Raw genomic sequence first — 14,843 nt, forward strand, 5'->3', positions numbered from 1 at the left:
GTCCGATATGATATGGGCGACATGGATGTGTGGCGCGCACACTCTTGGGCAGTGATGGGATTATAAATGTGATCACCGGTCATCGGCCATCATCGAGAAGGGGTGGGGGTCGCCGCCCGGTTGATCGCGGGAACGGTCGTGAACGTCGCCATTATCGTAGCCATTGGCAGTTGCTGAAATGATGAGACGTGACGTGACGTGTCCCCCCGCCAACACAGCAACAACATCTTAATAGTAGGAGCCTCCCTGGCGGTCGTATCCCGGTGTACGTGGGGCCCGTCCCCATGAGAGGAGAAGAATCGTAAAGGACTAAAGACATGGGCGTAATTTAGTTGTTTCTTTTTCCTGCTTTTGACGGCAAGAAAAAAAAAGAAGCTATGCGTCCATCGCGCGCGCTACCTATAATTAGGATAAGCGTCATTATGATGGGATGTTGTGAAATGTCACCAACTGCTGCTGCTGGTGCCTTTCGATCGCAATAGGGAGTGTTTAACGCCACCTTGAGGTAGCCTGAATTATTGCTGGTTGGTGGGAATTCCCGAAGTGATAAGAGAAAGAGAGAGAGAGAGCGTGTGTGTTAATAGAAAACATCTGTGGCACCTACCGACAAAGAAAAGCCCCCCTTCAAAGTCGCGGCACATGTGTCGCAGGTTGTTAGTTACACTAGCTGGTGAGTTAACATTCATACAGAACTTAGCCCCATAAACAAGTGTAGAACAGTTTGCAGATGATTAAATTTACATTGAGATTGGGGAGGGAGGAGTTGTCGCGGGACCAACTTGTTAAGTGACACTTGCTGCCGGTGTTGTGCGTGTGCCTCGCACACACCTTATAACCGCGACATTGGCGTGGAGAGAGGTATCGTTTCTGTTAGCGCCTTTGCACAAATTAGCAAAATGTTTTCCCACCCCCTTCCTAATTGCCTCCAATTTTCACGCCGTGTGTTGATGGATGCTGGTAAAAACAAGTGTTTCTTAATTCGAACTTGTAAGCTTTTAACCATCGAGTGGGGGGAGTAAAAGAGCGTGTAGTTAGGGTTTTTGAAGGTGTGTTGTTTGACATTCCCATACGGTTGACTTGTTGTATTGGCACAAAATGAACTCTTTCACAGCCAACGCAACTCCCAGCAGAGTCATCGTCTGGTAGAAAGGATGATTGATTGGTTTTACTGCGTAGTTAAAAAATTAGGCAAACTATTATTTTGAAATGTTCACTCAACGATCGTCAACGATACCTGGAGGGTGACAATTCAATAGAAATATTTGCCCGTTCGCCATCATCGTTTGTATTGTTGTGAAGCTTGCCAACTGGGCCCAACAAAGCGTATCCTCCACTTCCTCTCTTTCTTTAGCAGGCGATGAAAATGGCAAGATTGAATTGATGCTTAAGCGTGGAGCGCCGCCGCGCGCATTCAAGAAACAACGCGCATCGTTTTACGCGCAGCCAAGAGATCATGGTGTGGTGCCTACTACCACCATTGCCCGACGACATCGACCAGGAGAACGATGGGCGGCGTGCGTGTTTGTGACGGTTGGGTGCATTTTCAACAAATTAGCTGCATAATCAATAACGAGCGGCGACCGAAGGGGCAAAACCGTTTTTGCGCAACACAAGCCCGCAGCAGCATGGCTTGTTGACGCGATGTCTGAACGCGTGGAAAACTGAGCCCCTTACCACCACCGTTACCATTCGCCCGCATCCAATCGCTTTTTCACACCTAGTCGCAACCGATTAGTGTGTGCCTGTGTGTATGTGTGTATCAGTAGCGGCAAACGATTCGACGGAACGGATCTCTTTCACTTTCAAAATTGCAGAAGATTGTTGTGTGGTGGTCCATCTTTTTAGCATGAGTCCCGAGAGTTCAGTTTTGTTTGCCCCCCTTTTCGCGGGAACTAACTCACCCTGCGCTTTGCGCGCTACTGTGAAGATCAGTAGCAGCAGCAGCTGGAGGTAACTCGGTAAGCGAAGAAAACGATACAAAAAACCCCACCCATCGCTCCACACGGCGGGGTTCTCGCATGTCTGGTTCGTTAAAATTAGTCTGCAGATTGGACGACGGTGGAAGAAGACCCTAAGTTCACGTCCGTCGTTGTACCTCCCCGGTCGGTGGCGGTTCTTTATTTTTGCTCGTTCGCCTTTGAGTTTTCGCCTCTTTCTCTCTGTCTTCGGTTTCTCATTCCACCTTTGGCCTGGCTCAAGGATCATCATCCAATACCGCATGATCATCATCTGCACCATCCCCCGAACGTGACCGCGGCTTTTTCCATGGTCTGCTTTCTACACTGGCAGTGGAGTGTTGCTGCCACATCTCTCCTACCGAGACATATCTCCGGTAGTGATCCATCTCCCTGCTCTCATGTACAATGTTGGTGCTTCGAAAACGTTGTTCACGTTCGCTCGTACAGCGTGAAGTGCTAATAAGGCGCAGATGATAGTGAGGAGAGGGAAGATTACGTACCGCAGCGAAATGTAAGAGTTATGAAGGATGCGAGATATGCGTCTTCGTGTGTGTTGTCGTCATGTTCATCACGTTCCTTCCCAGCTGCTGCCTTAATACGGGGCTCGAGACCTTATGGAGTGCATCGTTTCACTATGCACCGACGTGCCTGTCATCAAGGGACAGTGTTATAGGTGCATTACGCCTCACAAGGCCCCTTTAAACGCTGCTACCAATCTTCAGAGATTTATATCCTGAACCGGAAGGAACGATTTCCTGAAATTGGATCTACTTCATTTGGAAACCGTTGCGCGAGCGCGGAACTGAACAAAAAGCGCCACCACTGCTGCTGCACAGTTTTGGTATGAGGTGAAATATGGTTTCGGGCAACAAGAGAGCCGTTAATTGAACATACCACCCTAAAAGTCTTCTACCGAAAAAGTCACCACCCTCGGAGCCTCGAGTTACAGCGAAGACGGAGGGCCAAACAGCTTAATCGTAGCGCTTTGAACCCACCACGCGCTGACCTTCTAAATCATTCGGGTTTTTGGGGATAATTCTGCCCTATCGGATCCAAACTTCCAGCGGTTGTGCTCGCGAAATCAGCCCCAACGCCACAAAGTGGGAGCAAAATTTATAGATCCTAATGTTGTGCCGCTGCTTCCCATTTCGCTCGGTCCACCGGCTAGTATCATTACGGTACGGTAGGGATTCGTTGGTTGCTACTACTTAGTCTTCCCCCTATTGGTTGGATAGCTTTACAAACGGCCAACGGAGAGTGCAAAGGAGATTATACACTTCCGCAAAAGGGCACAGATGCTGCTGCTGCTGCGCTGGCTTAAATTTGGACCGGAGCAAGGTGGCCTACAATGTAATGAAAATTCACTGACCACAACGACTGCACGTGTGCGTGCAGAAGAGGGTGGTAGACTCGGTGTAAAGATTTATGTACTCGGTTAGCTTCGTGGGCGCACGCTATTACTACAACACCGGCATTTCGAACACAAGGGAAGGAACTCTGGCGTTCGTTTCCTCTCTTAATTCTTGTGTTGCCGATGGTTCATCGTTGCTTCCTGTAACCTTGCAAACGGGCGCGCTGATATCCAGAATTGGATCATTAAATGGAGCACCCCGGGGTAGAAGGTGGTGTTTCAAGAAGACTTGCTGCGATGCCCCCCGCTCTCGGGATATCTTCTATCGTAGCAAATTGTTGGCGCGCAGTATTCGGAGCAACAATATCACATCTCTCTTTGCTGGCTCAATATCTCGGCTCAACATTCCGTGGTAAATTTCACGCTTGAACAATTTCATCTCCGTGATACGACTCTTCCCCCCGGTTTGTGGGGAGCCGTAACCGTTCGCTCTACAATTCCCCGAAGGTTGGACGACATTTTCGGCAAGTTTGGTTCATTAGCGTTGGCCAGGGGTTTAATTTTCTTCTCCCCGTCCGTATTTCGCTTGGTTCGTTGAATCCCCCGGCCACACACAGAGCGACACACAATTTGTGGTTGATGACAACCGAAACATCAGGATTACTATCCGTGAAGTGGTGTGGTGGCGGTGGTGGTCTCTGCACCCTTGTGTAAGGTGTTGTTAGTCCACGTTGCTTCGTTGACAAGTTGGTTGGTTTTGTTGCGACGACACTGTGGCGTATGAGCGCCTGTCATCCCCGGGAGATGATGTGTGTGTGTGTGGTGTACTCTCTGGCTGGTTGGTTCTGCCTACTTGCTATTCTGCGCACGACTCCTGCTCTACCGTGTTCCAATTCATCACTAATTTGGCCATGTGCCGCCTGTGCCTGTGCGTGCATGAAACACACTCCGTTAAGAAAGACACAAAAAGGGGCAATAAATTCTGACCAGGAGAATGAAAGAGATAGGGGAATAGTCACCCTTCAGCTCCGGGGGGAATGAAGAAGAGACAGAAATGCATTCCACGCAGCTTACAAGCCGAGCCAAAGATGCGTTTGTTTTCTTTGGGTAATTAAGATTTTTCAACGTCAATTGCGGCGTGTAATAAATTACATACCCTCTACCCCCTCCTCGTTACAGTCACCACATGGGAGGGGGGAAAGCTGGCCAAAGGAAGGACGGGGCGCTGCGTTATGGGAATTTCTTCCCTTCATCTTGCCGAGAATGACAAGCGAGAAACGTTATTGTCGACGGGCTGCTGCTGCTGCCGTCCGTCGTCAGCTTGGCGTTTTCGAAACAAATTCCTTGAATTAAAGGGCTGGCGGGGTGAGCTTGGAGCGTGTGTGTGTGTGCACACAACGCACGAGCGAAAACTCGTTCGTCGGTGGTGTAGAACATGACATGATTGGGTATGGGTATGATTGGGTGCGGGGGGATCGCATAGAAGCATTTGGGTGTATGGTGGTTAGGTGCTGATGATGGCGCGTACTTGGCTGGTGGCGGTGGTGTGATGCTAAATTAGTCGCTCTGGCAGGTCGGCTATGCTGCTTTGCGAAGTTGTTATTAAGTCGGCAGAAAGTCGCAACCAAAGCGCGACTAATAGTGTTGATCTATCTTTTTCATCCTCGCTTTTGTGTTGGGCATTTATTTTCCTGCTTGGAACGTCCGGTCGTCGTACCGGGAAGGTTGTTAGGATGGTGTTGGGTAAATGGGAAAGTTTGAACAGCAATTCCGTATTTTGTTGGGATTGTCCAGAAATTGGAAAATGAAGCACTGAACACTGAAGCATGGAATTCAATTTTGTTTAGCAATATCTTGCAAACATTCAATTTGAAATGCTTCAGTACAGAGTTATCTAAAATCCAATCCATTACTCATAACATTTCATTGCTTCACGAACTCGCTATGCCAAGAATTCGTTCCATTTTCTGTACAATTTGAACCGCAACTGTGTATGGAACTCGTACTCCAATAGGCATCCCATGACGGGCAACTTACTCGTTGACCTAATCCTCGACCCAGTTGCTACTGTTCACTTGCCAACGTTGGCTAACCCAAGGGAAAAAATCGATTTCATGTAGGTCTCACATTGGAAAACAGAAATTCCGCCAAGTTGTGGAACGCCGCGACGTGTGAAGGATGTAATCGAAGGCTCATTTGTACGTCACTTCATCACCACGCATGTTTGTGTGTGGTGTGTGTGCATGGGGCTTTTGAAACGGTTGCAGCTTGTTCTCTGTTCGTGGTGGAGGTTTTTTTTCTTGCCAGATTGGTGCACTTTTGTGGTTCACTTAACACATTCCCTGTGGAGAGGAACGAAGCGAAGACGATGAAGAGCTCTGGAGCTGCTGTGTTTCTTACTTCTCATGCTACTAGACCCTTCTGTCAGCTAGTCAATCAGTAAGCCAGTCAGTCAGTCAGTTAGTCAGTTAGTTAGGCAGTCAGTCAGTCAGTCAGTCAACCGAGCAAAACGTGTAAAAAGCAAAGTGGCTGCAAACAACGCTCCATTCCAGCCATATACAAAAAACAGCAAAACGGCACCAGGCCCACCACACGACAGTAGCGCGAACCTTGCATACACACACACACACCTCCAAGTGGCTCTGGGTCGGAGACCGCTTTGAAACAAGCCGTTAATATGCTGTGCGGAATGTGGGTCTCCCATTCTCATTCTTCATTTCGCTCCACGCGTTTGTGGCGCAAAGACAAAGTGACCAACAATCACCGTTACAAGCACCGCCTTCATCCCCTGTTTCTTGTGCCATTCTTGCGCTTGGAGGATCGCGGACAGCTAGCCACCTGCATGGCATTACTAAGTGGAGAAGGCTAGTGCGTATCTCGCGGTGTGATGATGTGGAGATGAATTTTGCACATCGTTTACCCCTTTTTAGCAGAGGTCATTTCGCACGTCACACGAGCTCTCCTTTCTCGGCGGGTTCGCAATGATGCTACGAATGACGTTGCATCGCTTAGTTGTCAAAGTGAAGAAGTGTCGTTGCTTCTTTGAGAAAGCTGTGAGGTGTGAGGCTCTATTATAATGAATCGTTTTACTTCTACATCAGTATCATAATGTGTTGTTCGGGCTGCAACAGGAACGACACCATCATTAGAGACAATCTCGTAAACTTTACCAGGGAACAAGGAACCGATTTAGCACTTACCGTGGCAGAGAATGTAGGTCGCGGGAAAAACGAGACATTCGAGACTACAGCAACTGTGACTACACCGTTTTCCGCGCAACCATGTTCTCGATGGTCGCGCGGGCTTTGCTGCGGAGGCGTCAAAAACACTGCAAGGAAAACTATAGACACTTCATTAGTGTGGCACACCACAATACTTTACGGTGATGAGAGGTGACTTACAATCAAGCTGCTGGTGTGGAGAAGTCATCATTAGAATTAACTTTTACCACTCCACCGCTGCACCGTTTGATGAGCGAGTGGCAGGTAGGCACCAATGCTAGAGGTTTCCATGCCTCATTGCGACGAGGAAGTTGCTAACATGCTCCATCTCGTCATCGTCTTTCTCCAATTCCCTTTCCTGCCACAAGCTTGCAGGTAGTACCGATGTGAATTTTCCACTCTGCTTTATCGTTCTCCAAAAAAAAAAAGACCTTTACCGGGGCGAGGTGGCGTCGTCGTACGGTCCTACGGCGCAAAAGAAGCTAATGAAGATGTATACATCGATCGTCACCTCATCGTAACCGCCGCGTGTGCTCGGTCCCGACATCATTTGGTACGTTAGTGGGACGTGAAATGTCACCAGTAGTAGCAGCAGTGGCAGTGGCAGTGGCAGCAACAGCAGCCAGCAGTTACAGCTGCATCATCATCACCTTTCAGCCGTCGTTATCGGACCCCGGACCGGTTCTGAGCGTGTCCCAGCCGTGTGGGGGGGAGATGGTCGTTCCTTTTTGGCGGACGGCGCACTTAAAATGGCAAAAGACATTAACGGTAATTATGTGGCATAGGGAGAGGAGAGGAACCTTCCATGAAAGGGCCTCTTTACACGCCTCGGCCACACATTTACTTCACCTTTTGCCTCTTCCCCCGTCCGTCCGATCGGAGGATCGGTCCTCAGTCTCCAGCGTATGCACCGCAGAGTTATTTCTGCATCTCCGTTCCGTGCACTTGCATCTCTGTTTGACTGCGTGTGTGTGTGTATAAATAAAAATGATATAAATTGCAACCTGCCATGCAAACGCGCCCATTCGCGTGTTTTGCCGACGATGACTAGGGCTGAGCACATACACACACGTGAGTGATAAATTTTGCCTGTTGCCTTCGCACTTAATCTCGGCGCAAATTTGTGCCTCTGCTTACTTATTTGCTCTCTCATAAGCTTGCGCCAAGGAGGAGAGAATGCGGTATGAGTGGTGGGTCTGTACAGCCGGTTTTGCGGTTCGTTAGAGATCGGATATCTGTGCAAAACCCACCCTCGGAGTGCTCTTCTTGTCTCTCAACCCAAAAAAGCATCATAAGATCGTACAGGAAGGTTGATGATGTTTCATGAAATTAATTGTACAATATTTACAACTTTTTTATCGTGTCAAATATGGGGGAGACGTATATGCTCCTGTCACGCCCGTCTTGGACCTTTCGCAGCAGCAGGCCCCAATAAATAGCAGCACCCGTTTATGGTGGTTTGTTTTTTCACAGCGGCGTGCATGTGTCTCTCTTGTGCCTGTGTGTATTTGTTTGTCCAACGGAAAGCGAGCGTAAATTTCAGCGCAAAAGGCCTCCGCGCTTTCCGTGACGCGTATAGCAACGCTCTCTCGTGTTCTAGTATAAATAGAGCATGTGCATGCAAACGAAGGCGAATTGGTTATGCCCTCCTGGTGGAAAAGAAGATCCCTATTTCGTGTGTAAAACTAACCTCATCGATCTTTCTCTCCGCCTCCCCCCGGGCGCGTTACACGGTCGAGTTAGTTGGACGCACACGTTCGCTTGCTGTCCTCCCCTCAGTCTTCGATTCGAGTTCTCAAGCTCAACTGGGGAGAGAATATATTGTAAGTAAGAAGGGTTGTCGTCGGTCATGTAATACCCACGGAATGAGAATCATTTTAATCGGATATGCCACTGCTTTTTTCCCTCTACGCTCGAGAGGTGACCCTTATGGGAGGTTGGGTTACCTCTAGACGACAATCCCTCACTGTAAGCGGCAGGAGTGTGCACAAATGGGTACTCCGACTGCACATTAATGTCACGTTTCGAACACGCGCAATTGATTGATGTAACTGTGTGTAATGGCCGACCGGGTAGTTCCTCTGAGGAAGGAAGGGAGTGAAATATATGAGGATGTTTCGAGAAGAGGTTTTTTTGTTCGTGTTATTTTGTAACAAATTGAGGTCATTCCTAGGGGTCGTTGAAATTCTTGAGTTAATTCTGAACCCCAAAAAGATTGAAGATGAGGTGCTTTTGAGATATTCAGAGATCAGAAGATCTTCGTAATTAGTTTGAAGTGTTATGCGCAAGACAATTTCATGTATCTTTGTTAATCGTTTACTTAAAATTCCCGTGTTACTAACTTCACCATCACTCACACGCTCTCTGTCTCTCTTTCTCTTTCTGTTTTCTTACCTATCTCCCGCGCCCACCCGCACATCCCGTTGGCTTCTACAGAGACCGGCGAGAGACCAGAGGACTTCGGTACCGGGAAACTTCAGGCCTGGTTTTCGATATCTGCCGCAAAGCGCACGTAACGGGCGTGTACAAGGCAAGGCCAACTAATGGGTGGAAGGTCCCGGACCGCGTTAACGTCAAGCACGGTGGCGGCCCATCGTCAGCCGGATTGTGGTGCCAGCTTCCGGGACAGCAGTACCAGCAGCAGCAGCAGCAGGAACCACGGGCCGCTAGTGGACTTTAAGAAGAAGAAGCAGCAGTAGAGCAGGGGTTGTGAAGCGAAAAAGGGGCACGGATAACTCTAACGTTTGTGTGCTAATTACGAAGACGTGCTAACGAGAAACGCTAACACACACAGACACACACTCTCTCTCTCATACCGAGACAGCAGAAGCATCAGTAACAGTACGCAACAGCATATATCCTCCCTTTCCCGAATCCGGTTTGATTAGCACGAGACGAGGCGCGCGGACCCTTTGCTTTCCTTCCCTCCATCTACCCCCGAGTGCACGAGTGCCGGAACAAATCACCAGCCATAACGCCCCACCTTCCCCCCCACCATCCTTCCCTGCGGCCCGTTGAATGCAGAGCGTGGTGGCGCAGCAGCAGCAGCAGCAGCAAGGACGAGCAGCAGCAGCAGCAGCAGCACCAACAGCACCGGCGGCACGTCGTCGTCCACGATCGCTGAACGCCGCGCCGCCGTCCCTGCACCGTCGTCTCGCCCGGCGGGAGGAGATCGCCATCCCTCGCCGTCCAGCCGGTGCCGCCGCCGCCGCCACCGCCGTTGTGGTGGTCGTCGCGCGTGATCCCCGCTCGATTCATCGCCGCCGTCGTCATTTCGGGGTAATATGGCCACACCGCCAACCGAAGGAGAAATCAGAGTGGGTCCCGGCCATCAGGTAAACGATATCTATGTACGTATTTCAGAGAGCACGGCAGAACGAGTGAGAAGCGAGATCGCACCACCCCGTGGGAGGGGGGGGGGGGGGAAAGAACCTCACCCATCTCGTGCGATGGACCCGGGAGGAGATGGTGTTGTTGTTGTTGTACCCCACAGGCTCATAAAATCCGTCCTTGTGTGTGGTGTATTGGACCACCGTCGCTAGCGTGTTCGGGGTTGGCTGTAATCTTCCGGCACAACTCTCCACCAAAACGGGAACCGGATCATAAATCAGTCAGAAAGTCAGAGTTTTGGACAGTTTTTAAAGCGAGAGGAAGGATCAATCGGTCCGGGAAGAGATGATTTTATTTGAAAGACGAATTCATGCCCTCGGCAGAGTGCAACGAATCTCTAAACTCGTTTTTTTTGTTTTCGCGCTCCGTTATGAAATGCCTATTTTATATGATGAGTGTTTTGATCGGAGGGTAATCATGTTGTTTTTCTTTAATAGCAAAAACTTAATTTGCTTTATGACATTTTGTGATGTTTTTTTTTTTTGTTTATTGCTTTTTCATCTTTGCCGTCGGTGTTCGTTTTGATATTTTTGTTGCCTTGCCAACTTTATTATCTTTACTATCTGTTTAGCTGAACAGTTTCACCCGTTTTATAGTTCGTTTTGTTGTACAACTTGAAGCGTATGTGTGTCTTTTCTTGGTTTTCTTTTTTTTTGTTTAATCTCTTCTCTCTATCTCTTTGTGAGTGTTGTTTATCTGTTGGGTACATCTTGGTATTTGTTTTATGGTGTTGCGAGCTGTTTTTTTTTAAATCTCACACTCTTTCTTGTTCAGCTTTCTTGCTCGGGAGATAGGTTTATGGTTTTATGGATGGATCACTGCGCGGGTACCTTTTTGGCATGGTCGTCCTGCAAAAACACTCTTTTGTTCAGAGTCCGTGTGTGTGCATGTGCGTGTGTGTGTGATTGGTCGGTATAAATATTCATAGGCAATTTCTTTTTACAATCGCCATTTGCTAACCTTATTTGAGGATCGCAGCTTTATGAGTACGTTAAAAACCCGTAGTGCTGTTATTTTATGGTGCTTTTTGTTGTGTTTTACCCTTTCTTGTTTGTAGTTTGGGTAATTTACTTCAATTTTTGTTTCTACACTTTTCTTGCAATTTCGATTTCTTATACAATTTTCTATATTACAACTGGGAGTTTTATGTTTTTGTCTACCCCAAATCCCTCTTTGAGATGTTATAATATCCCGATCAAATCGTTATTCGGTTCCTTCGGTACCCGGTATTCTCTCCAAATTTTCTCATCATTTTTATTGCGAGTTTGAATGTCGTAATCCCCCCCCCCCTCCCCCCGACCCAAGCGATCCCAACAATTCCCCGGAATCCATAATTCATCTCGTAAGCAGCAAGCGCAAGCACACACACGGAGCCGGGCAGAGAAATAGAGACTGCGGTGGCTTCCTTTGGCCAATAAAAAATGACCATTTTGACTGACCACACTGTGTACAGCTCTTCCCCCCGCACACCACCAAACCCCGCGCAATACCTTATTTGTCGAACTCATCTCAAATAAAACTCGCCAAAGCCAAACCCTGCCGCTGCTGCCGCGTGACCAATTTCTCTGTGGCGGCGCCGCCGCCATCCTTCCGTGTGTATATGTTTGTCGTTGCAGCCGCCTGGCGGCGGCGGCGGCAGATGAAAAAGATTTTCATTTTATCGCATCAGTTTCGGGGGGTGTGTTGTTGGTTTGTGTGCGGGGTTCGCGTTTTGCTTCGTTTCCGGCCGACATTTATTGGCAGGTTTTTGGGTTTTTTTTTTTGGTATTGTGTTCCACATCGGGCCCAAACCTTCTCTTGCTCTGGAGACTGACCATCCTTGCGACTGAGGTTGAGTTGCTATGTGTGGTGTGTCCGTTGTAAAAAAAAGGGTGGAGAATGTTTCCGAAACAAATTGTTTTTGTTATTGTTTCTTTTTTTTTGTTGCTGTGTGCACTCTTACCGCTGCCGTTTTATGCTTCTATCTTGTTGCGTGTGTAGGTTTCTTTTACGTGTCCCCCCTTCCTGTGTTCTTGGTTTGGATGGCGAGAAGAAGCAAAGCAAAAAGCCACCAACCGAGCTCACATGAAGTCGGGTCTAGTAGAGTGTAGTGCAGGATGGCCACACACACACACACCAACCAAGCGGTGGTCACCACCATCAACGGGGGCCTTTTTGGCTTGGCTGTTGCTCCATTCCGCGGCCTCGTTTGGTCTCGCGCTGTTATCCCATGCCGCGCGGGAAACGAGCTCCAAATACGCCCGCCCCCCACATTCACACACAAGACTGGGGCCAGAGAACTCTCCCGGCTTGTGGCTGTGTACAAGAAAAGGGATCGCAAAAAAAAGAACGATGCCCAGTTTCACACGTTTAACGGTCAATAAAAAGTCATAATTTACTAACCCTAAGCTACCCCGCTTCTCGCGCCTTCTGTTTTTGTTCGTGGGGGCACTGGTGTTAGGTTGCAGTTTACAATTTCGCTACGCCGCTAGAGACCTCTGGTATCGCTTTTCCCTCTACCAGTGGTGATGGTTGAGTGTTTTATTAGCACTCGCCAAATTTTCCGCTCTGACCGCCATTGTGGTGTAGTTTTTTATGTGTTTTTGTATATGTTCGTACTGAAAAGTTTCTTTTTTTTAAGGGTTCAAAAATATGACTGCTCCAGTGCCATCAACCCGAGTAATGCGATCGTGTTTCTTTTTTTTGTTTTTGCCTCCGACCCACGGATGTAAACATCCTGGAGGAGCATATGGTTCTTGCAAACAAAAACCAACTCTGTTAACTGTTGCATATTTTGGGGTAAAAAACTATTTTACCTCAACACTTTTGCGAACGTATGACGCTTGTTTTACTGCTTCAACTCACGTGGCGAACGTTATGTCATTGTTACAAAAAAGTTAATAACAAACAACTCCAAAAAGGGGAGAAGAGGTTGACATTGTGTGTAAGCAAAAAAAAAGGCGCAGTGTCAAGTGCTCGGCTGCTTTCAATTCAATAACATGTGATTTTCGTTTTTTGCTGATAATTACCTTTTTTTTAGTGTATAAAAGTAAAAATAGCTTCTGCTGGTATAATTGTGCTTTCATAATGTTTTGTCAATCCCCAACAAACAAACAAACAAACAGAAAGCTCCAAAATGTTCATTCACCATTTGAAGCTGCAAGAAAAAATGAAGCAAAAAAGCGCTGAATGTTAAAATGCAATGAAGAGATTGCTATTTTCGGGGAATTAGGTCATTTTTTCCCCCACAATTTACAAATTCCATTAAAACACTCACTCACAGAGAAAAAAAACCCTCTATATCACCGATATTAATCTGGACTGTTTTTTGACGTTGTGCTTTTGTGCACTTTTAGAGAATCACCACGCGTGTTTGTGTATGTGATGTGTAAAGTGTGAATAAGCTTATGTTTCACTCAGCACAATCGTTTAACGTGCCCGTGTTGGTCCGTTTTTTATTATTTATACTCTGTTTAATCCGTACCAGTTGGGGTTTGAACAGTAATTGTTGTTTTACTTTTGCTGAGTTTTGATTCATGATCATCCCTCTTTCTCCTCCCCCCTCTGCCTGTTGCGGCTCGGTGTATCCTCTTTGGTGTCCGCAATGCTAGCGCCCGTTTTCCCGGAAAATGGAAACAACCTCACACTAGAATCAATCCCCCCCCCCCCAGAGAAAATGTGGGAGGAGAAGCGTGTTAGGTTACGCTTACGGGCATATGTAAATAAACAAATTGCCTCGGTGTGTTACAAACGGGTTGACCTCCGCTTGAAATATACAACACCGCACATTTATGTTTGAAAATAATTAATGACCGTTGTTTTATGATGTTTGAAAGGATCGAAAACACAACTTCTGTTTGTGGGTGGGTGGGGGGATAGGTGGCACACCAAACCCGAGCTACAGTTGCTTCTTCAATGTATTTCTCCCTTTCCTCCCTTGTTGCCATTCCATTGCCTTGCCATAGCATTTGTATCGAATTTGGGAGTTCGTGGCGAGGAGTGTTTTACTTGTTAAGCAAAGCCAGAAGCCATAGGAAAAGTGTGGAGCCATTCGGTTTTCACTGCTTCGCCGTTTGTGCATTCAACGCAGGAAAAGCAGCGTGAGCGGAGTTTGAAAATCAATCCGCAACCGATGAACGACACGTTATAAATGGAACTTTAAACCACACCACACTCCACCGGCTGTTGCTCTCTCGCTCTCTTTCGCACCAACTTTCCCGCTTTTGTGAGTTTGTTTATGAGTTTGGCTCATGACTTCACGGGGTGAAAATGGAAATTTTTGGGGCATTATTGATGGTGGGGTGGGGGTGGGTAATAAAAATCGACTCGACGGGCCCTTTCCTTCCATTCTTCCATTAGGGAACGGTACGAAAGTGTTAAATATTTCACCCTGGCACAGAAGATTATTAACGCAAAACGCAAAATTGTGTGCTGTTGTTTGGTGGGAAAAGCAAGGGAACCAAGCGGAAGAGATTGTTTACTTTCCCATTATAGTGTGGCGCACAGTTCTTCTCGATAAAGGGGAAGGGGGATGGAGCGCATAGAGGGATAATAAAAATTGCGGTAATTTTAGTTTGGAAAGCAGCAAATGAAGGGGCGGGGGGGAAGACGACGGTATAAATGATGTGCGTGATAGGTTAATTTCGTATTGAAAGAGCGCCAGACCCGTTGGGGCGCGTAAGTTAAGAGTTTAGATATGAAGTAATGTGGAGAGAGGATCACTTTTCACAGGGCGGATCGGACATTTCAAATCCAATATGGGTGAACTGTTTCCCAGTTGACAAACTTGGACTGCTTAACTCTACTGCTGCTGGAGGACTGCTGTGTGGAGAGCTAGATTATAGTAATATATGGGAATTAAATTAAATTTTACAAATATTCTAAATCAAAAAAGGAGCAAGAGTAGGTCATAGAAGCCTTCCATCATAAACACGTCCCAAGTCT

At 47.5% G+C, this 14,843-nt stretch overlaps 1 protein-coding gene across 23 annotated transcripts in view; it reads left to right on the forward strand.

The window, feature by feature from the left end:
• Positions 1–14,843, forward strand: part of LOC1277259 (trithorax group protein osa) — a 109,099-nt gene that overhangs the window by 75,168 nt on the left and 19,088 nt on the right. For 20 of the 23 annotated variants that reach the window (XM_061643205.1, XM_061643224.1, XM_061643225.1 and 17 more), the window contains one exon: positions 8,967–9,880. In XM_061643205.1, the coding sequence (XP_061499189.1) occupies positions 9,815–9,880 (66 nt within the window). In that variant the 5' untranslated portion in view covers positions 8,967–9,814. The remainder of the gene's footprint in view (positions 1–8,966; positions 9,881–14,843) is intronic. The other 3 variants (XM_061643219.1, XM_061643223.1, XM_061643222.1) reach the window with 1 other exon arrangement.

This window comes from Anopheles gambiae, chromosome 2, assembly GCF_943734735.2.
Source record: "Anopheles gambiae chromosome 2, idAnoGambNW_F1_1, whole genome shotgun sequence".
In the NCBI taxonomy this organism is placed as follows: domain Eukaryota; kingdom Metazoa; phylum Arthropoda; class Insecta; order Diptera; family Culicidae; genus Anopheles; species Anopheles gambiae.